Source organism: Rhodnius prolixus, unplaced genomic scaffold (genome assembly GCF_049639745.1).
Source record: "Rhodnius prolixus isolate KJV_2025 unplaced genomic scaffold, Rpr scaffold_10, whole genome shotgun sequence".
Lineage (NCBI taxonomy): Eukaryota > Metazoa > Arthropoda > Insecta > Hemiptera > Reduviidae > Rhodnius > Rhodnius prolixus.
This window is the reverse complement of record NW_027411615.1, coordinates 20,922,712-20,943,909: the sequence shown is the minus strand read 5'-3', so window position 1 is coordinate 20,943,909 and position 21,198 is coordinate 20,922,712. Positions and strand designations below refer to the sequence as shown.

The following is a 21,198-nucleotide window of genomic DNA, read 5'->3' as shown; positions in this document are numbered from 1 at the left end:
GATCATTTATAAAATCCTTGAATAATAGAAATCCAGAACATTATACTGGGACTTCATACTGAGGCACATGTTCGTTATACGTATATATATACTGTTGGTGTTGATGAGTAAGACTGCGCACTATTGGTAAGCAGAGGGTGGCCCCTGGTACTACACTTCTTCTACACACAATGAATCGGTCCTGCTAGAAACAAAGGGTTCATCCGAACGCATGTTATGATGCTGGGGCATTATTTTGTGCGCGACCAGTGCAAGTTGTCTCTTTTTTTTGCTTCTCTCTTTTTGTTGACTTCTTGATCTCAATAATAATCGATAAAAGACTTTATTTCTACGTTCAAAAATCATGAATATGTTCTTGAATATACAAGAAAAGTTTGGAAGATTCCTAAATAAAATAAATAAATAAATATGAAAAACGAAATTAATTAAACCAAAATAAAAGCATTCATGAGCATGAATCAGCTCCACGGGATCTGAACCAACATTGACCACGTCATTAGTTAAATTATCAGTCTCCAAGTAAAAACATTTCCCACCTCAAGGCATCTTCTACCCTACAAATTAATTACAATCTAACCTCTCAATAACGGACACTGGCGAGGGAATGCAAAGTGGCCGCTGTTTGGAGGTGGCCGTTAGAAGGAGGTAGGCAAGTTTCATAATGAAAAAATATTTTTTTTTTTCCAAACATCTATTTAAAAATTGTTAATTATTAATAGATTTAAAAACGTGCATAATTGCATAATTATTTAGCTATATGGTATGCATCAAATTTTTCTTAATTATCCAAAAAATGTATCAAAAAACTATATATTATTGACCTAATTAATAATTTTTATAACAGTTTTTATAATAATCATCACATTTATTCATAACAATAATAATTTATGGTAAAATTATCATCATACTATCATCTATTATTAGATAGAACAAACCTTTCGGCAAGTTGACGATGGCTCGATTTGGTTTTTGCAAAATCTCCCAACACATTCATTTTCTCTTCTAGGGTTAACCACTTTCATTTGAGAGACATATCGGAAAAAATAATATTGTTCGTCCAAAGTAATATTGAAAAATGATTAAAATGGTACAAGATGTATGAGCTTATAGAGGAAACTTTAGGAAAAACTTTAGGAGAGGAGGAGATAATTCTTTTTATCACCGCGTCAAACGAACTTTTAATAATAAGGTGGTCGTTGGTGGGAGGTGAAACATTTAATCCGTTCCCCAAAATCAATCTCCGCGGTCGCTATGTAGAGTGTCCGTTAGACGGAGGTTCTTTTATATAGAAAGTGTATAGGGGTAAAACGGGAAAATCTAAAAACTGTCCGTAAATGGAGGTGGTCGCTAGTGAGAGTGTCCTTTATGGGAGGCTCGACTGTATTTGCAACCAACTTTTCATACAGTATACAAGAATTTATTATTTAAATCGTTAAAACATCGCTTTGAATAACCCTCTGCGTGCTAAAAAAGAGGACAGAATTTCTCCTTTAATAGAATTGCGGATATTTCACGTCGCTACTTTTACTTTCAAGTCATTGTCTGGGTCAGTTTTCAGTTGCTAGTTTTTTTTGTATTGGATTTTTTGTCCTTTTTCCCAAAATATAAAAAGAAAAATTTTTAAGCATGAAGAAGTTTAACTTATTTTTGTCAGAGGAAAAGAACTAGTTCTGGTACTCCAATGTTTATATAAAGTAAAAACTATTGTATTATTTGGACAATAAAAACATTTTATTATTAGTTGTTAGTTTTAAGTTTTTATTTCTTTACTTCAGGTACGTTTACAGCCTCATTCATTAGGCAATTTTGGCAATTTTATTAGTCTTAATTTAGGGTATTTTTGTTTTTAGATATTTTAAAAATTTAATAATAACGATATTGGGATAATCTTATTTAGATCATATTTTCTAAAAAAATAATTGCAAATTTTATAATAAGTAATAAATGCCTACTAACAAAAGATAATATATTTTGAAAAATAATGACAAAAATCCTATAAATATTTCGAATAAGAAACGAAGTGCCGAGAATTACTAAAGAAATTTTGGAGAAAGTAAAAGTTACAAAAATAAAGTTATAATTATAACAGTATATTTATCGGCTGCGATATTTATCGTTAGCTATAGTCAGTGTAATACAAACTTTGATCCTAAGCGAAAGGATCTACATTACGAGGGTCGTTTGAAAAGTCCGTGCAAAAATAAAAACTACTTAATTTTATGGGGTAAACCTTTTTTATTTTCAACATAGTCTCCTTTTAAGCTTATACACTTCGTCCAACGCTGCTCTAGTTTGTTGATCCCTTCCGAATAATAGGATTTGTCCAAGTCTGAAAAATAGCCATTCGTTTCTGCAATCACCTCCTCGTTTGAATAAAATCTTTTCCCGCCAGCCATTTCTTCATATTGGGGAACAAATAGTCCGAGGGAGCCAAGTCTGGAAAATAGGGGGGATGTGAAACGAGTTGGAACCCTATTTCCATTAATTTTGCGACCACAACTGCTGAGGTGTGAGCTGGTGCGTTGTCGTGATGGAAAAGGACTTTTTTGTGGGCCAATCGTGGGCGTTTTTCTTGCAGCTCGGTTTTCAAACGGTCCAATAACGATGAATAATATGCACCTGTAATAGTTTTACCCTTTTCCAGATAGTCGATGAGGATTATTCCTTGCGAATCCCAAAAGACAGTCGCCATAATCTTTCCGGCCGAAGGAACGGTCTTCGCCTTTTTTGGCGTAGATTCCCCCTTGGTAACCCATTGTTTAGATTGTTCTTTGGTCTCAGGAGTGTAGTGATGTATCCATGTTTCATCCACAGTGATGAAACGACGCTTAAAGTCCTGCGGATTCTTCTGGAACAGCTGCAAACCGTCCTTGCAACACTTCACACGATTTCGTTTTTGGTCAAGCGTGAGCAATCGCGGCACCCATCTTGCGGATAGCTTTGTCATGTCCAAATGTTGATGCAAAATATTATGTACCCGTTCATTCGAGATGCCCACAGCACTAGCAAACTCACGCACCTTCACTCTTCTGTCATCCATCACCATATCATGGATTTTATCAATGATTTCTGGAGTAGTAACCTCAACAGGGCGTCCAGAACGTTCAGCGTCACTTGTGCCCATATGGCCACTCCGAAAATTTTGAAACCACTTATAAACTGTTCTAATCGAAGGTGCAGAGTCACCATAATGTTTATCAAGCTTCTCTTTAGTCTCCTGAGGCGTTTTGCCTTTCATAAAGTAGTGTTTAATCAACACACGAAATTCTTTTTCGTCCATTTTTTGAAAATCACTCGACTTCCTCGATTCAAACGAATGCCAAACACAAAGAAATAGACCGATCTGGCTGAAACTTGGTGTGTGTTCTTCCAAGAGATGCTACTAACTAAACATAACCTCGATACGCGCCAGTGGTGCTATCTCTCTGACTTTGCACGGACTTTTCAAACGACCCTCGTAAGTGACAGCGCTTTAGAAAAAAATAATGTGAGGAGAAAAGAATTTAAGCAAGAGAAATATAGAGATAACAGTGGTGATGAATACGAAGCGAAGACAAAAGATAGCATTGAACTAAAAGTCGAAAAGAAAGAAAGCGAAGAAACCTTAAGAATGAACCACCAGCATAAAGTTAACAATAAAGATGACGGTGATATCAAATTAAAATACGAATAATACTGTTATGAAATGAATAAGATGGAAGCATTCCGCGAAGAAGATGGTAAAAAGTGTGCAAAAGAAGGAGAAAAATGCAAACAAAATACTGAAAATAAAGAATTAAAAAAAAAGAAGATAAAAATTGAAAAGTCTTAGGTAAAAGCAGAATGTAACTAAGATAATGAAGGTGAGGAAGATAAAATAGACGAAGGTAATGACGAGACCCAATCCTATTGAAAGTGTAAAGAATTTAAGGGGGACAAACTTGGACTAGGAGCTTGAGGATAAAGGATGCAAGAAGTGCAAGATCTGTTGAATGCTAGCTGCACCCAGACACAATATATGAGCAAGAGGTAGGAACTGAACCTTTGGCTCTGAGGTTAGCTTCAAAATATTAAAATAAACTACAGTTCATAATATTTAGATAATTTGGTTTATATTAAAGAATTAATTGTAATCAAATTTTATAATGATATGTCTATTAACGGAAGATTGTAATTTGTTTATAGAATAATTACAGTTGCCTCACAATTCCTTTATAAAGATTATTTTTTAGAGGTTTTTTTTTTTAGATTCCAACTTTAATTAATATTGAAAATTAAAAAGATACAAACAAATTAAAAAGATTAAAAAGAAAATTCAAAAGATTTAAAGCAAAAAGCAACTAATGTAGACAAAAACGTTGCATTATGAAGCTTTTCTTCAACTTTTTACTTAATAATCGCTTCGTAAACTATCATCGATATTTTAGTAATTCACAATCTCATTTGTTCAGTTACAATATAACGCATTGCGTTATATGCAACAAGGGTAACAATAAGCAATATATCACACTCAGAATGGAGAAGTTACCGAGCGGTAACACTCCAATAACATTCTACATTCTACTGACTCTCTTCATCAGAGAGGAGATCACGAGGCCACTGTCTTTTAAGACTATCCTAGAAGTGTTGTCTGGAAATGTTCTGGAAGATAAGATGTACAAGTGGATTGTGATGCGATTGAATGTTAAGATGGAATTTTCTGTATCGTGTTTCAGCCATTTGTATTGCACGAAAGGAATGTTCAAATCTGTGAGAAAAGTTTGATTGGTGTGACGTAGAAAGGAGCGTTTACTATAGAGCGAAGAATTTTAGACTGCAAGGACTGGATCCTTTGCAGATTTGAGCGTTTGGTTGAACCCTACAGTTCGATGCAATTCATGATATAGAAATGACAAATTTTGCTGGATATATTGCCTATAATAGCATCAGCTGTTTCAGCAAAAATGATTGTCTCCAATTAGCATTGTTTACATCTGCATTGTCCACAATTTGTAGCTCTTATAGTGGTCAGTATAACTTTTATGCAACCTTCGAAACTTGAAGGAAATCTTGCAGGAACCGCTGCAGCTCTATATGTAGAAAACTAATCAATGAAATCAAACCTAGTTAAATTTATGATTTGAAATCAATAATTATTTGAACCTACAATATTTGCTACAGAATTCGTAGGTGAAATTTAAATTTGGCTGAAAAAAAAATGCATTATTAGAAGACAATGAGTCAGTTAAATGTGTAAATATAGCAGAGCCCTGAACATGACCTAAATGTCTTTCTTAGCCATGGAATATTTCTTCACAGATTGTTTCTAACATCTGAGCTGAAGAACATGAATCTTAAATTTAGATGAATGTAGAGGGATGTCACAGAGTTAGAATAACTAAAGAAAAAAAAAGTATTCTAAAAAAAATTAAGTATAAATAATGTACGGTGAATATTTTAGTTGGTGATATACTAATAAATCACGGTAAAAGAAGTAAGATAGATGTTAAGAATGGAGAATTCAACTGGTCTCATTAGAGATACACGTGTAATCTTTTGTAAGGCCCCAGCATGTCGGCAGCCGGCACATTCTCCATCAAAGGGAGGGCATCTAGTCTGAATGTATACAATGTAGATTTAAGCGGTTGCTAGTAACACTAATAGAGGTAAATAGGGAAACGTATATAAAAGACCTAATGCCGGAAGTTGTTCTGGAATCTAACCAGTTGCAGGAACTTAAAACTACAGAATAGTTTTCTTACTTCTTTCTTCTTAGCCAGCTGTTAGCTTAACTCCCTTAGTTCTTACAATGTTACATCTGTGTTTACTGCAAAAACACTGAACAAGTACAAGGTCTAGACTGTGTATGACACAGCTATACTAATTTTAGACTATCCACTGTTGATTATTAAGAACTTAATTTACTACGTCTTGGTATAAAGTTGATGTTAGGTATTCAATATGGTTCAAGCTCTACGCAAACAGAAGTGAAGTTAAATATATATTAAATATATATTAAATATATTTAATATATAGTTAACTATGTAATCTTAAACAAATATAAAATATTTAACAGTTTGTTAGAATATCCTGTATTCCATGCATTAGTGTATTTGATATACGAGGTGTGTTCAAAAAGTAACGGGAATTTTTAAATTTCGCGGGTTTGGAGAGTCTGATTGTAAATTTTTTTTTTTTATTATGTTGGTACACATGCCCCTGAAGTACGATAAAATTTTCAGTAATATTCATTGTTTACTTCTTAAGTGGCAGCCGTTAAGGTTAGACGTGTTTTTCGAGCTTGGCGATTTTTGTTTGTTAAAAAAAATGGATCAAAGAATTTGTATTAAATTTTGCGTAAAAAATGAAATAAAGTGTGTGAAATGTTAATAAAGGCATATGGTGAGTCTGCTATGAGTAAAACAAGGATTTACGAGTGGTATAAGCGTTTCCAAGGTGGCCGCGAAAACGTTGAAGATGACGAACGACCTGGACGTCCAAGCACATCAACAACCGATGAAAACGTGAAAAAAGTGAAAGAAATGGTTATGAACGATCGCCGAATCACAATCAGAGAAGTCGCTGATGATGTTGCCATATCAATTGGCTCATGCCATGAAATTTTTTCGGATGTTTTGGGTATGAAACGTGTGGCAGCAAAATTTGTTCCAAAATTGTTGAATTTCGAACAAAAACAGCGGAGAATGGAAGTTGCTCAAGAGTCACTCAATGAAGTCGACAACGATGCGGATCTACTGAAACGTATTATAACAGGTGACGAAACATGGGTTTACGGATATGATGTCGAAACTAAGGCTCAATCGTCCCAGTGGAGGCATTCTGGATCGCCAAGACCGAAAAAGGCTCGACAAGTGCGGTCGAATGTGAAGGTTATGCTCACTGTGTTCTTCGATTTTAATGGCATAGTGCATCATAAATTCTTGCCACAAGGTCAAACAATCAATAAGGAGTACTACCTACAAGTTCAACGCCGTTTGCGTGAAGCAATCCGAAAAAAACGCCCGGATTTGTGGCAAAACAATTCATGGATTTTGCACCACGATAATGCACCTGCTCACACTTCATTCGTGAATTTTTGGCCAAAAACAAAACCCAGTGGAGGCATTCTGGATCGCCAAGACCGAAAAAGGCTCGACAAGTGCGGTCGAATGTGAAGGTTATGCTCACTGTGTTCTTCGATTTTAATGGCATAGTGCATCATAAATTCTTGCCACAAGGTCAAACAATCAATAAGGAGTACTACCTACAAGTTCAACGCCGTTTGCGTGAAGCAATCCGAAAAAAACGCCCGGATTTGTGGCAAAACAATTCATGGATTTTGCACCACGATAATGCACCTGCTCACACTTCATTCGTGAATTTTTGGCCAAAAACAAAACTTTAACGACGCCCCAGCCTCCATATTCGCCAGACATGGCTCCATGTGACTTTTTTCTATTTCCAAACATAAAGAGAACATTAAAAGGCCGTCGTTTTACAAGCATAGATGACATTAAAAGCGAATCGCTGAAAGAGCTGAAAGCTATCACTAAGATCGAGTTTCAGAAGTGTTTCGAGGATTGGAAAAAGCGCTGGCACAAGTGTATTGTATGCGAAGGGGACTACTTTGAAGGCGACAATATTAATGTAGATGAATAAATAAATATTTTTTTCAAAAAACGAAAATTCCCGTTACTTTTTGAACACACCTCGTACAATTATACTTGGAGTATAATTTGCAGGCATTCACGTAACTGCCTCGAAGCGGCAATAAGTCCTGTTCTCTTCAACCTACGAGGTGTGGCTATTAAATAACAAGACTATTGCTACAAAACATTTTATTTTAAATTTATACATATTTAGTTATCACCTTCAATATACACCCCTCCTCTATCCCTACAACGCTCCATGCGAATTTACCATTGTTCGAAACAGTGCTGGAAGTCTTTTTTATCTGTGAACTCCTACATGACGCGTGCCGCTTTTTCTTTCACAGTTTCAACGGACTGAAATCGTGTCCTTTTTAATGCCGATTTGACTTTTGGGGAACAGATAAAAGTCACATTGGGCCAGGTCAGGCGAATAAGGCGGATGGCCTAAAACTGGGATGTTGTACTTGGCTAGAAACGTCTTGACTGACAATGCAGTGTGAGCCGGCGCGTTGTCTTGATGGAGAACCCATGACTTGTTCTTCCACAAATCGGGTCGTTTTTTCCTTATTCTTTTACGGAGTTGAGCAAGCTCCTCACGGTAGTAATGTTGATTAATTATAATCGAAATTTTCTTCCGTTTCGGACGTGGAAGGGCGACCCGAGCGGTCATCGTCTCCGACGTCTTCTCGGCCATCTTGGAAACGCTTGAACCACTCAAAAACTTGCGCACGTGATTAACATTCATCGCCATAAACTTCTTTTAATAAAAGATAAGTTTCAGTAGCGGTTTCACCAAGTTTCATGTGAAACACGACAATTCGTTGCTCTACTACATGTGTAGTATCATGTTTTCGGCAAAACCAAACTAACACCTCTTACACAAACGACGGTTCCGGTCTGACATATTTCTCTACAAACACGTGAGACGCTGCAATCTAAAGAGAAGGTTTTACGCTGCACAGCTGTCGTTAGAATTTAGCGCATGCATAGTTCTTCTGTAGCAGCATCAATCTCGTTATTTAATAGCCACACCTCGTATACTACTTCGAGATGCTATACCTTCTTTTACGTCCTCAATCACTGAAGTAGACAAAACATAGACACACATTAGTAAAAGTATCACTGACTTACAGACATCAACTAACCAACTTAAAAACTGGTTTCAAAAGTGGAAATTGAAGTTTATCCCGACCAAAGTTAAAGTCCAAAATCTTTGCTCTTCAGTGGTTCAGAAATGAAGAACTTCCTTTGCTTGAAATTAACAACCAGAAATCCGTTGCAAGCAGAAGAAACTTGCGCTAATCCTAGATGCAACACGCACCTGGAAATTACCCATCGAACTGCAACAATCAAGCTCCTAACTGAAACGGTTATATCTGCTTCTTAGTTAAACACTTCTGACGTATTCCTGCCCTTCTTAACCCTTCAATTACTACTATCAGCCAAGCATAATCAGGTAGGCGACCCTTTTAAAAATATCGAAGTCTAGTGTCTATAATATGTTACAAGTATAATCAGATGAATTAGTTTTATATTTTAGTTTTTAAAAAACTAATAAAGTGGCTGAAGTATTGTAAATTTATTATTAACACAGTATACAACACGCTTTATGATTGACGAGTTCAATTATTATTTAATTTATTATAGTTAATAAATTACAGTGAAGTAATTTAATTCAATCATGTAGAGCTGTTCACATAAGAAGTGAAATGAATTGCCGCAGGCTTTAGTGAATTTTACGTATTCATTCAAATGGTCTTTGACCGAGATGTGTTTAAAGCAGTGTGGGAAATTACAGTATTATAATAGGCTAGAAAATAAAAACTTCAGAAATTGCATTAGTTGCAGCTACATACAAGCGAAAGTTATATATATTACTTCAACGAGGTTTATCGAACAGTATTTGAATCAGCGAGAATGGCTGAACAATGCATATTGATTGCATTGAAAATAAGTTCGATTACATTCTTATGTATGATAGTCATAGTTAAAAGGTTTTTCATTTTAAAGGGACAAGTATGGACTCGGGTCACTCATTAAAGGAACTTAAATAATGGCAGAAGATTTAACATTTCAAAACGGCAAGACCCAGAAATCAGAGAAAAGGTTTGAACAAAAGATAACAACAAGTGCCATTAATTCATAACCTGGAACCTAGGAGGTTTAAGAACACAGTACTCGATGCATCGAAGCCGTCCAGAATGCAGTTCAAGGTGTTCTTGGCTATAACAAGACGTCTGTGACTTGATGATGAAAGCAAAAGCGCCAAGGAAGGTAAAATGCGTGCAAAATAATGTTCAAAAGTTCAGGTTAAAATCTCTGATGTACAAAATGTTAAAATAAATAGAGATTTGACTTTTTAAAAGAAATAAATGTTTTCTTCCCTTTAGTAAAGTATAATAACAATAATAAAGTATTAATAAAGCATTAAGTGTAATACCCTAAATAAAAGAGTGCAGCTCAGGTCGGCTTTTGAACGATTTACAAATCAATACTGTCGGGCATCATTAGAATTTAATAATTAATTCTTTAGCAAATTGGACAATGGCGAAATTGGCGCCAATTTAGGCAATAATAATAATAAGGGAAGGGATTAGCTATGCGGTTAGCGTACTGGACTCCCACGCTTAATTCATTCTTTCTGATTCATGATTCTGATTCTGATTCATTCTTTAGTAATAATACAACTAAAAAAAAAAAAACTATTTTTATCAAGTATCTTAGGATAAATAATGTTCAAATAACTTCCGGACTGTTATCACATAATGTAGCAACGTGGTTAGTCAGTCAATGAATAGTTCTGAGATAAAGATTTAATAGACTTTCGGTTTGATTTTTAAAACAAGGCATTAAAACACTAAGCGGGCTATTGTAACATTTACATAATTTTAATTATTTAAATCAATTTCACGTTTTCTCTGTAAGCGAAGTAACTGATACGATCGTAATTTTTTCATTAAAAATTGTGGACTGAGTTTAGTGGTTATTATTATACTGATACAATTTTAATATTTACTGAACTTATGTAATAATTTTTTCATTTATTACGCTAAAAAATTGAAAGTTAAATTTTTAACATTTCTTTTTCCAGCTTTGCCCAGTTTATCTCAACCATCTTGCAAAGCAAACCAAACATACTCTTCTCAATTTACTTCTAAATAAAATAAGTATTACAACTTCCTGTAGCATTGCCATTTGATTCACCAGAAACCCAAGCTGTTCGTATCAAATTCTTACTATTATTCTAATGTATTAGGTGTAACGGATGAAATAACAGTCTTACATTACCTCTGTGTTGTTACTTGGTAATTTAATTGCGTTAATTTATTGCGATGTCTAATTTTCATTAAAAAAAACTAAATGACTTTTAATCAAGTTTCCCTCTTTTGAATCCCTAAAGAGTGGGAATATAATGTCATTATCTCCATACATAAAAAAGATAATGCAAGCGAATGTAAAAACTACCGACCAATATGCCTATCTTCTGTCGTATATAAAATGAATACCCGAATATTGGAGCGCAAATTACACCAGCTAGTTGGGAAAGAAGAAGAGCAAGCGGCTTATAGACAAACTCAAGATCATATTTTCTCCCTGAGGATGATCTTTGAAAAGGCCTGGGATAAAGGTAAAAATTTGTACCTAGCATTTTTGGATTTAGAAGCAGCTTTTGATTCGGTACCAAGAGAAGAATTATGTAATACATTGAGAGCCAGGAACGTCCCTACAATGAAGGCCATTAAGTCAGTATACCAGGAACCCAAGGCAGTTGTACGACTGAACGGAGAAGTATCGGGTCCATTTAATTTAGAGAGGGGTGTGAAACAGGGTGACAGCTTAATTCCTCTGGTTTTCAATCTTTTCATGGACAAGATACATAAAGTGTGTAAAAGAAGAACACCCCAGGTAAAGGTAGGTAACTGGAGAATGAGGCCGATATATGCTTAATCGTTTCTCTACGCGGATGATGTAGTACTGTTAGCGAATTCCAAAGAGCATTTGTAGCATTCAGTAGCTGAATGGAATGAAGTGCTCAAATGGAAAGGAATGGCGCTGAACGTGAGTGAAAGCAAGGTAATGCACGTTGGGACACAGGAATCAATCCGGGTAGAGTGTGAAGGGGCATTCATGGAACAGGTAAAGGAGTTCAGGTACCTTGGAGTCTTGTTTAGCCGGGATGGCAGAATTGATCAGGAGGTGCTGAATCGGTTGGGTGTGGCCAATAAAGCTTACGGTGATCAGGAATACTGTGATCGGTAAAAGAGAGGTCAGCAAAAAAGTGAAAATGACCGTCTTCAAGACCGTGTACTTACCTCTACTTCAGTATGGGGCAGAATCGTGGACTATGCTAGATAAGCATGCAAGCTGACAACTGCCGAAATGAGATTTCTCCGCCGGGTCGAACGGAAAACTAAGCCTGATAAAATTAGAAATGAAACAATAAGGAGCAGCTTAGAGGTACAACCCTTCGTAACCAAGTTGGAGAATCGGCAGTTGGTGTGGTTTGGCCACGTCTGTAGGAGAAGCGGAGAAGAGAAGATTAGGTGCTTGATGGAGGCCAAAGCTGAAGGCCGCAGACCAAGATTGGGCTATTTTGATTACATCGGGCGATTGGCCCAAAAGCGAGGTCAGACTAGGTCTTCTACCAAAAATTGGCAAGCAACAGGGAAGAATACAGCCGTTGGTTAAAGGCCTAAGTTATCTAAGCTCGACGCTAAAAGGCATAAGAGAATTATACAAAGAAGAATAAGAAAAAGAATTTTAGAGTTTAAGTGACTTCTATCTAGCTTGTACTTGCGGCAAAAAGTGTTCACATAAACAATGTCAAGTTCTAAACGTTTTCTATTTTCCTAATTTTTTGTTAAAAAACCAAGAGAGCTAGGACGAAAACAAATTCAACTACTCAATCAAAAGATTCTAAAATTTTCCATCAGGTGATTAGCTTAATTGAATATATGATGCATTCCGCAATTCTGGATAATATTAATGAATTTATCCGTTACAGTACACTTGTTCCGGACCATTCTATGAATTATTGAAATAATCTTTGAAGTTGCTTCTTTGCTTATCTCATGTGTTTTTGTATCAGTGCACTACCCGCCTAGAAAAAGTGTTCAGCATTATCTAGCACAGGACAATGAGCTTAAAAAGCTCCTAGGCAGTGAAAATTTAAAGGCCTCATGCTTTATTTTATTTTATTTTTTATAAATTTGTAAATATAAATGTTTTTTTGATTGCTAAAATTACTTTGCAGAATCAAAACCTATGATTATTAAAAATTATTTTCTATTTGGTGATTGATTAATTCAACAAAGTACGCTAAACAAATTTGGTATACGAATACCTAGTTAACAGAAAGATATAATCTATAAGTGGCGCCACATAAAGTTATAGCAAAACTTTAATTTATTTTATGTTGACTGTATAACTGATAACAACTTGTAAATATGTTAGAAGTAGGCTTATTTGTAAGCAAACAATTAAAACTGTCCGGTAGGACAGTTGTATAAGGGTTGACCATCAAAAACTGCACGAAAAAGCGTAACGTTGAAAAACACCCAACTTTGACAATTTTTTTCTCTTTTTCTATAAAAGATAAAATTCCCAAATTTTCTTTAAATTAAAGGGCAAATCCTCCTTTATGACTGTAATTTTTTTGCATCAACTCATATCTAATAGGTTTTGAGAAATACGTTGCTGAAAATGAGCAAAAACGGCATTTATAATAAAATGTAGATTATAAAATAGCGCTCCCTGGACGTAATTCTCTCATTAAACAACTTGTATTTACCAAATTTGTAGAAACATGTAAGCAGTAGCTTTGCTTCATTTGCCATTAAATTCTAAAAGAAATAAAGATAATGGAATATACCAAGAAAAACCGTTGCAAATATATACGTACATATATATTTTGTTTACATAATACCAAATTGAAACCTACAAACCTGTTTATAACGCTAATATCACGTAGGTGCTAGAAAGTGGTCTTATGTTTTTATTATTTTTTTTCAGTTTATAGCTTTTAATTAAGAAATTCCGCTTCTGTATTTAACTTTTTCTTTAAAAATGAAAAAAAAAACCTTTGTATTTTGAATAGATTTTTTTTTTTTAAATAATTTTTGTATTAATTAGCAACCGTTACCGAGATTTGGTTTACATTCATACATTTAAATGCACAAAATACATTTATAAACAGGCGCCACGGTAACCGAGCGGTTAGGAGGCGAGATCTGCAAAGCTAATTTATATATTGTGTTACTAGGTTCGATTCCCGGTCTAGACCTTGGATTTTATTTATTGTTTAATATCGAAGCTAACCTTAGACACAAATCTAGTCCTATCTACAGGATACTAGTAAGTAAAATAAAAAATTATTAATCTTAATAAAATTGTGTGGACGATTGAGAATGGTTCCGCCAGCTTTCCCTTTTTTTTGTGAAATAATTTCACATTTTTAATCATTCGCAATCGCCTCTTCAAGGTTTATTTCAATTGTAGATGCAGTGATGACCAAGTTTTACTGTTAAAGTCAATTATTTATTACTGTTCATTATTTTTGGTGAGTGATTCATTGTTTCAATAGGATACAAAAATAACTGCCAATTTCAGTCATATTTTGTATTTATTTTTGTGCCGAGTTTTCTACCTAGGGATTAGGTCATCTTCAGGGCTAATTGATAATGTAATATTTTACATCATTAAACGTGACAGAAGACACACCAATCTTTAATATTGTAAAGTCCCTAGGTCGAAAGCTCGGCACAATATAAAAAAAGTAAAAAATATGACTGAAATTGGCAGTAATTTTTGTATCCTATTGAATCAATGCTTTATGTTTCTGAGAAAAAGTTAGACATGTATTTTGGAAAAATATTATTTTTATATTCCTTTCATTAAATCGCCAGGATTCAGTTACTTTATTGTATTCCAAGATATTCATAAAAAAAATAGCTTCGTAGGTTAAAAATACTTCCTATACCAAAATAAAAATATAACAATCAAAAAGCAAACAAAATTAAATCAAAAACAAAAGTTAAAATAATGTACCTGGAAGCAAACACAAAAGGAAGGTGAACAGAAAAAATAATCAAGGAGTATCCAGCTTTTGCAAAACAAATAAAAAATAAAATAATGTCCGTGCTAATGCAGAACGGCAGGACTTTTGATAACCAGGTCGTCGCCGCTAGTCACATGTTTGGCCGAAGGGGAAAGACTGAAGAAACAGGCCGGGAGTAATCAAGTTGGAACGCGCGTGCAATGTTGTTTTGTAAATGTGCGTTTGTATGATACGGTGTCTGTATGAACCAAAAGTGGGGAGCGAACTATCAGACGGGCCAAACTGGCGACTTAACTATCCTAAGCAAACTTTATAACTTATGTCGTTTTTTTAATGGTTTTGTTTTATTATTATTATTATTTGTGTGGGAGGATGAAATAAAATTTCTATAAAAAATCATACTTAACTTTAACGATGAAGAGTTAACCGAGGATCACGGTTTCCACTGGAGTATGAAGGCTAGCTTCTGTCTTAGGTTATGTGATTATTTACAAAGAAAGAAAGTACTCAGTAGGTTTCTCTCAATAATAGCGTCGCAATCCATCAGCTATTCCGCAAAAACTGGCAGCAACTAATAATAAGTGTTTATTTAATTCAAACTATAAGTTACATTACAGAAAACAAAAAAAAATAACACTCAAGTGCATGGAGCGTACTCTGTCCGCAGAGTTGAGATTCGTTTGTATACAATACAACATAAATACAACACATTTTGGAAAAAATAAAAATAAAATAATCCACTAGTGAGTAAAATAAATGAATAAAGAAAATAAATGAATACTTTTGCAAAAAAAAAATAAATAAATAAATAAAAAAAAAACTAAATAAAACACATTTTAATCACAATTAAATTCATTAATTATTAATTTTCTGTAATATAAGGCCTCTTTTAAATAATTACATAAGTTATTCCAGTTCCAACCGTTTAAATCACTTCATTTTTTATGTGTTTCGAACAGAATTTAAAAAACAAATAATTTTGGTTACTGAAACGTCTAAATTAGGGAATATTTTGCATTTATTGTTATAATTTGAAATTGATTGATTGATAGTAAATTAATTTCAAATTATAACAATAAATGCAAAATATTCCCTAATTTAGACGTTTCAGTAACCAAAATTATTTGTATTTTAATTTCTGTACGAAACACATAAAAAATGAAGTAATTTTAACGTTAATTAATCGAAATTTTTCAAAAATTTATATTTTTCTTAATATTTTTTTTTTTTAAATACAGCTTCTTTAATTATTCATAACTTTGAAAATAAAAAGGCCATCAAAATGATTCCAACTGCATTGTCTTTATAGCAAATTATATTTAAATAAACTTTGTACAGTTACATGTTTTGCTAATAATTTTAAAAGATACAAAACATTTAATAAGGATTTTTTATGAAAAAAAAGCAAAACAAAAATTTTTTGATCAATGGTAGCGACCTCTAAATATTAATCGATTTCGCTCTAATACGGACGAAACTTTTTGTTTTTAAATAAACTTTGATTTTCCTCCCGGCGCTCTTTAAAATTTAAGTCATCAATTTTTTGAAACACCCTAGTATACATAAATGGCTGGTATCAGGTTTAAAAGGTCGGTAATTTAAACACAATGATTCAGTTCTTGCTTTTAATATTAATTCTACGTCTCTGAATGGCCTGTTTGAAAAATAATCTGGATTATAAGTTAATTTGGGATAGACTTTATGATGAATACCATTTCTAGCTTTTGATTTTGCCGTTATCATCTCCCCTATCCGTAATTTACTTATTCATTGCTTTTAATTTTTCTTCCCAAGCATTCACAGAATTACTGGCAGCAACTATCTCCTTCAAAACTCAGCTACAAATAAATGTCTCCTGAGCCAGTAATGCCTCTTGAAGAAGTTTATTTTTGCCCCAAATGATGCACTCCTCAGATGTATTTTGATAGTTTAACACTTCCTAGCATACTAAGACTTGAATACCTACTACTTAGTAGCAGATAGTGCCAATCTCTAAATGTCAGAGATTTCCCACGTTCTAAGAAATCACACCAATGACACTGAACACCAGAGATAGAACTGATATTGTGACCTATGCAAGAATCAATTGGCTGTAACCATAATTAAAAAAAAGAAAAATGGCGGTGAAGAAGAGGTTACGAATTAGTTTCAAATAAATACCTGACCCAGTGTTAAGATTACCCCGCTCTCTAAATCTGTGACTTTTTTCCTGTGTCATTTCAACTTAGATTTTTCTCATAAACACACTTTTAGCAAGAATTTCGGACTCAGATGGAAGTAAGTGATGCCATTATAGTAACGTTTAAAATATTACTGTATCTGTTAAAAGAAACACAAAATTCTATTTATCTAATTATTTGTTGCTAATATTCAACATCTCGTTTATTTAAATATTAGCAATCATTTATTTCCAAATAAAAAGCAGTAATTAGGAAAACGCTTATATACATTTTTCCATAAACATTTTCCTTAGCTTATGCCTTAGCATCCAGCACGTCATTTTCAAATAAAGATAATGATTTTTCATAATTAAAAAGACTTAATTTATTATCCAAACATTCACATGTGTTCTTAGCAAGTGCATGCATAACTTAAGATTTCCATTAAGAAAGAATCGTTGAAGTTAAATCCAAACTCATAAATATGAAGAAACTGCTTCATTCTATAGGATACATTAATTAAGAACATGTATTTAAATAAACTACTGAAATAATGATCTGTGAAGGGTTTAATTTTGAATATTCATTTAAACTTTTATCGTGTAAGCACAATAAAATATTAACGATAATTAAAAGACAGTTTTGAAATTGTTGAGTGATTAACATTCTACTTTCTATGTTTGTCAGAGTTTCTCTTTTAAGTGAACATTAAGTCCAGAAATAGTTAACCCTCTATAAGGAACTTCGCGGCGAGGAGAAATGAAGTGAGATATTGTAAGGCCATTCAATGTACTTAAAATTTAAACAGCCTCAATTTTTGGAACATAGCTTAAAATTAATTTGTGAGATTAATGAAGTTATACATTTAAATTATAAATAAACTAATTCCTGCTTCTGGTTGCTATTGCGTATCAATTTCGGTGACAGATATTGTTGTTTCTAAGGAGATAGCTGTCCTGTGGCCGGCCCAGGTACCTAAGAAAGAAAACTGAAGACCAATGTGTTGACGCGCCTAAAATTAAAAAATAAATTTAAAGACAAATTATGCTGATTGTCTCCATTAATTGATGTTTAAAAAGAAGTCTAATGCACCATCATAAATGATAGAACATTTATTTAAATTGCGGGTTACTTTTAATTCCCAAAATTACAATAAAAATATTACTTAACAGTTCTTCCGACTAAAATAAATAAACTGCGCCATTTGTGATCGTACCGTTTTAACAGATTTTAATTGAGGGATGATAGGGCAATACTTTTAAATTTCAGTAAACATGCACAATAATGTATTTTCGTTTATATCCAACAGATAGCGTTGCGGTGTATTTATCAGCGTTAATTTTCTTTGGCCTTAGTTCAGACCTATTTTCTGCACCAGATTGTCACTGATGATATTTAACATTGCACATGATCTTATTTCATTAACCAGGAAGAGATGTTGCCTCATCATCATCATCAAAAAATAAAAATAAATAAATAAAATAATAACAATATTGTAGTAACTACTTTTACTACCAAGATCAAAGTGCCGACACTTTTAACTACTTTATTATGTAAACATTGTCTAAGTATTCATTATATTCATACGCTCATAATATGAATGTACATCTTACAATAACATGGAACAATAGTTTCTTTCACGTGATTCTCTATTGTTAGTATTATACTAGGTGAATAAGTTTACTACAATCTTATTTCAACTTACTTCTGAAGGAAATGTAGAAAAATAACATCAAACTGATAAAAATATTAAATCATTAACAATTTTTAAAGATTAATCAATTTTTTAAATTAATTAACAAGGAATTAAATAAAAGTTCGGCTAGTTGGGGCCACTATTATTTCCAAGGGCCTTGAAAACGGTTAGCAAAGTGAAATCCATGGACAGAATAAGACAACCAAAGACAACATTGTGAGTTAATCACAGTTATTAGCTTTTTTTTAGGCTTATATGTGTAATAATCTAATCTAAGAGAATTTTGAAAAAAACTAAGCATCTATTATGGTTGAACTCGTGTTAACTACAATTATTAACAATAAGTAAGACTGTAAACCTTTTTTACTTCAAATACTTGAGTGGATAAAAAATTCTACAATTTTGTGCATGTTGGCCATTCCTCGATTTTCTTTCATAAAATTATTTTTTCCAGAAATAAATATGAATATAATTGTCAATTAAGTGTTAGTTTGCCGTCGTTAACTGCTTGAATGAACATTAAAAAATGGATCAAAATGTAAATCTGTTCAGCCAAACAATTAGTTTTGCCACAATGAATACGCATAATTAGAAGTTATTTTCTTTTGATGTGAGTTATTCTGCGAAGACACGTGCGCTGTATTAGAAGCGTTCTCTGATCATACTGTCTGGAATGAATTATAAATATCGCCCGTTAGAATGGATTAAGTTCAACTATTTTCTATCAAAGTGTTCCTTTTACCCAATTACTACTTCTAAAATTCTTAGAACTTTTTTTAAATGTTTCACGTTCGTTGAACAAAGTCCATACTGATCAGTCTCAAACCCATAGTTAAATATGTCCTTAACTTGCTACTGGTTTCCCAGATCGCTGCCATATTTCCTTAATAATCATCGAGATGAATTTTATTTATCTTTGAAGAACTATGTTATTTAAATATTCAAGAATCGGCCTAATATGTTACATAAATCTTAAAACAACTCCAGCATCTATTAACTGAAAAATTTCAATGAATGCCAAAGACCTTTCTATGTTAAGTCCTTCAATTACTCCGATACCAATCAGCTCCAATGCATTCCCAACCCATCTTGCTTTAACTGAACTTTACATCCCTCTCCACAATACAGTGGCCTACAACAAATCGTTCTTCCTCCGTACCACATCTGGGGCACTTATCCGATCACGAGTACATTTGTTATGAGGTTATGACTCTTCACAAATTTTTCTAACCAACTATACTAACTAACATTTATCCAACATTTCCCCTACTCTAAAGCATCTAAAATTACAGAGATTTGTTGGCCTGCTATTTTGTAAAATACCATTGAGCTCTAATACAAAAAACAAAAAGATATTAAAAATCCGACAAAAACCTATAAAATTTCAACAAACTATTACAATGCAGCTATAATGATGAAACTTTACCTAACAGCAGAGCTAATAGATATCTACAATTGAGTAAAATATCATGGAATTCTGTGCATTAAAATGCGAGATATCAGATTTATAAATCTGCAAAATTTTAACCAACTATGTCTCCTTTTACAATGCAGTTAGAATGTTGAAATTTTAACTAATAGTAGAGTTAATTAAAACTGTCCGGTAGGACAGTTGTACGTATAAGGGTTGACCATCAAAAACTGCACGAAAAAGCGTAACGTTGAAAAACACCCAACTTTGACAATTTTTTTCTCTTTTTCTATAAAAGATAAAATTCCCAAATTTTCTTTAAATCTTACTCCAAACCCTCCTTTATAACTGTAATTTTTTTGCAACAACCCAGATCTAATAGGTTTCGAGAAAAAAGTTGCCGAAAATGAGCAAAAACGGCTTTTTCAAAAAATGTTCTTGTTCTTGTTCTTCTTGTTGTTCTTCTTCTTGTTACCTTTTTTTGTAAACAACGTAGCGCCTAAACGTGTGAACCGATTTTCATGAATGAGGTGTCATTCGATTTGGAATTTTATGTAGATGTGCCTTTTGGGGGTCTCGATCCTGTACATCGAATAGGGGAGGAGTTAGCCTCCTTTATGTAAGGCCCCCTCCAAAATTATTATTACTAATTACTCTGTAAATCTTGGCCCGATTTTGTTAAAATTTGATAGGATGATAGGGTTAAGGCTCCCCTACGTAACATTAAAGCGGCGATCAGCTCTTACACTTGTTAAGGGGAAGTATAGCAATCGTTGCAAATTATCGACACGTGAACCGATTTTCATGAATGAAGTGTCATTCGAATCGAAATTTCGTACAGATTTGCACTTTAAAAGTCTCGAGCCGTGCTCATAAGGAGGGGAGTTTGCGCCACCCAAATAAGGCCCTTTCTAAAACTATTATTACCAATATTTCTATAACGCTTAGTCCGATTTTGATAAAATTCAGCTCAAATAAGTGGTTAAAGCTCCTCTACGTTGCTGATGCTCTTGCACCTACTAAGAGGAAGTACTGCAATCGTTTAAATTATCAAAGAGTGAACCGATTTAAATCAATGAATTGTCGTTCGATTAAAAAATCTTTGCCTCTTTGCCTTTTAGGGAGAAGTACTGTAATCGCAGTTTATTTTTCTTGCTCCTCTTAAAAGGAAGTACTGAAATCGCAGTTTAATTTTGCTATTTACGCACAAATACCTTCCTATTTTATTCAAAACGCTTTCTAAAAAAAATTGTTATTGAGGATGG

The 21,198-nt window shown here is 33.6% G+C and overlaps 3 protein-coding genes across 6 annotated transcripts in view; 2 read left to right on the top strand and 1 right to left on the bottom strand.

The window, feature by feature from the left end:
• LOC141456695 (probable cytochrome P450 6a13) overlaps positions 1 to 13,741 on the top strand; it is a 428,549-nt gene extending 414,808 nt beyond the window's left edge. The window contains exon 5 of the mRNA XM_074132896.1: positions 13,642 to 13,741. Coding sequence (XP_073988997.1) covers positions 13,642 to 13,726 — 85 coding nt within the window. The 3' untranslated portion in view covers positions 13,727 to 13,741. The remainder of the gene's footprint in view (positions 1 to 13,641) is intronic.
• LOC141456691 (kinesin-like protein CG14535) overlaps positions 1 to 15,341 on the bottom strand; it is a 483,780-nt gene extending 468,439 nt beyond the window's left edge. For 2 of the 4 annotated variants that reach the window (XM_074132883.1, XM_074132884.1), the window contains exon 1: positions 14,658 to 14,949. The gene's annotated coding sequence lies outside the window, so the exon portion shown is untranslated. Of the gene's footprint in view, positions 1 to 14,657; positions 14,954 to 15,074 lie in introns of those variants that run through there. The other 2 variants (XM_074132885.1, XM_074132886.1) reach the window with 2 other exon arrangements.
• Positions 15,342 to 18,657: 3,316 nt separating this feature from the next.
• The window catches only part of LOC141456876 (lipase member H), a 69,161-nt gene continuing 66,620 nt past the window's right edge, over positions 18,658 to 21,198 (top strand). Inside the window, exon 1 of the mRNA XM_074133222.1 lies at positions 18,658 to 18,738. The gene's annotated coding sequence lies outside the window, so the exon portion shown is untranslated. The remainder of the gene's footprint in view (positions 18,739 to 21,198) is intronic.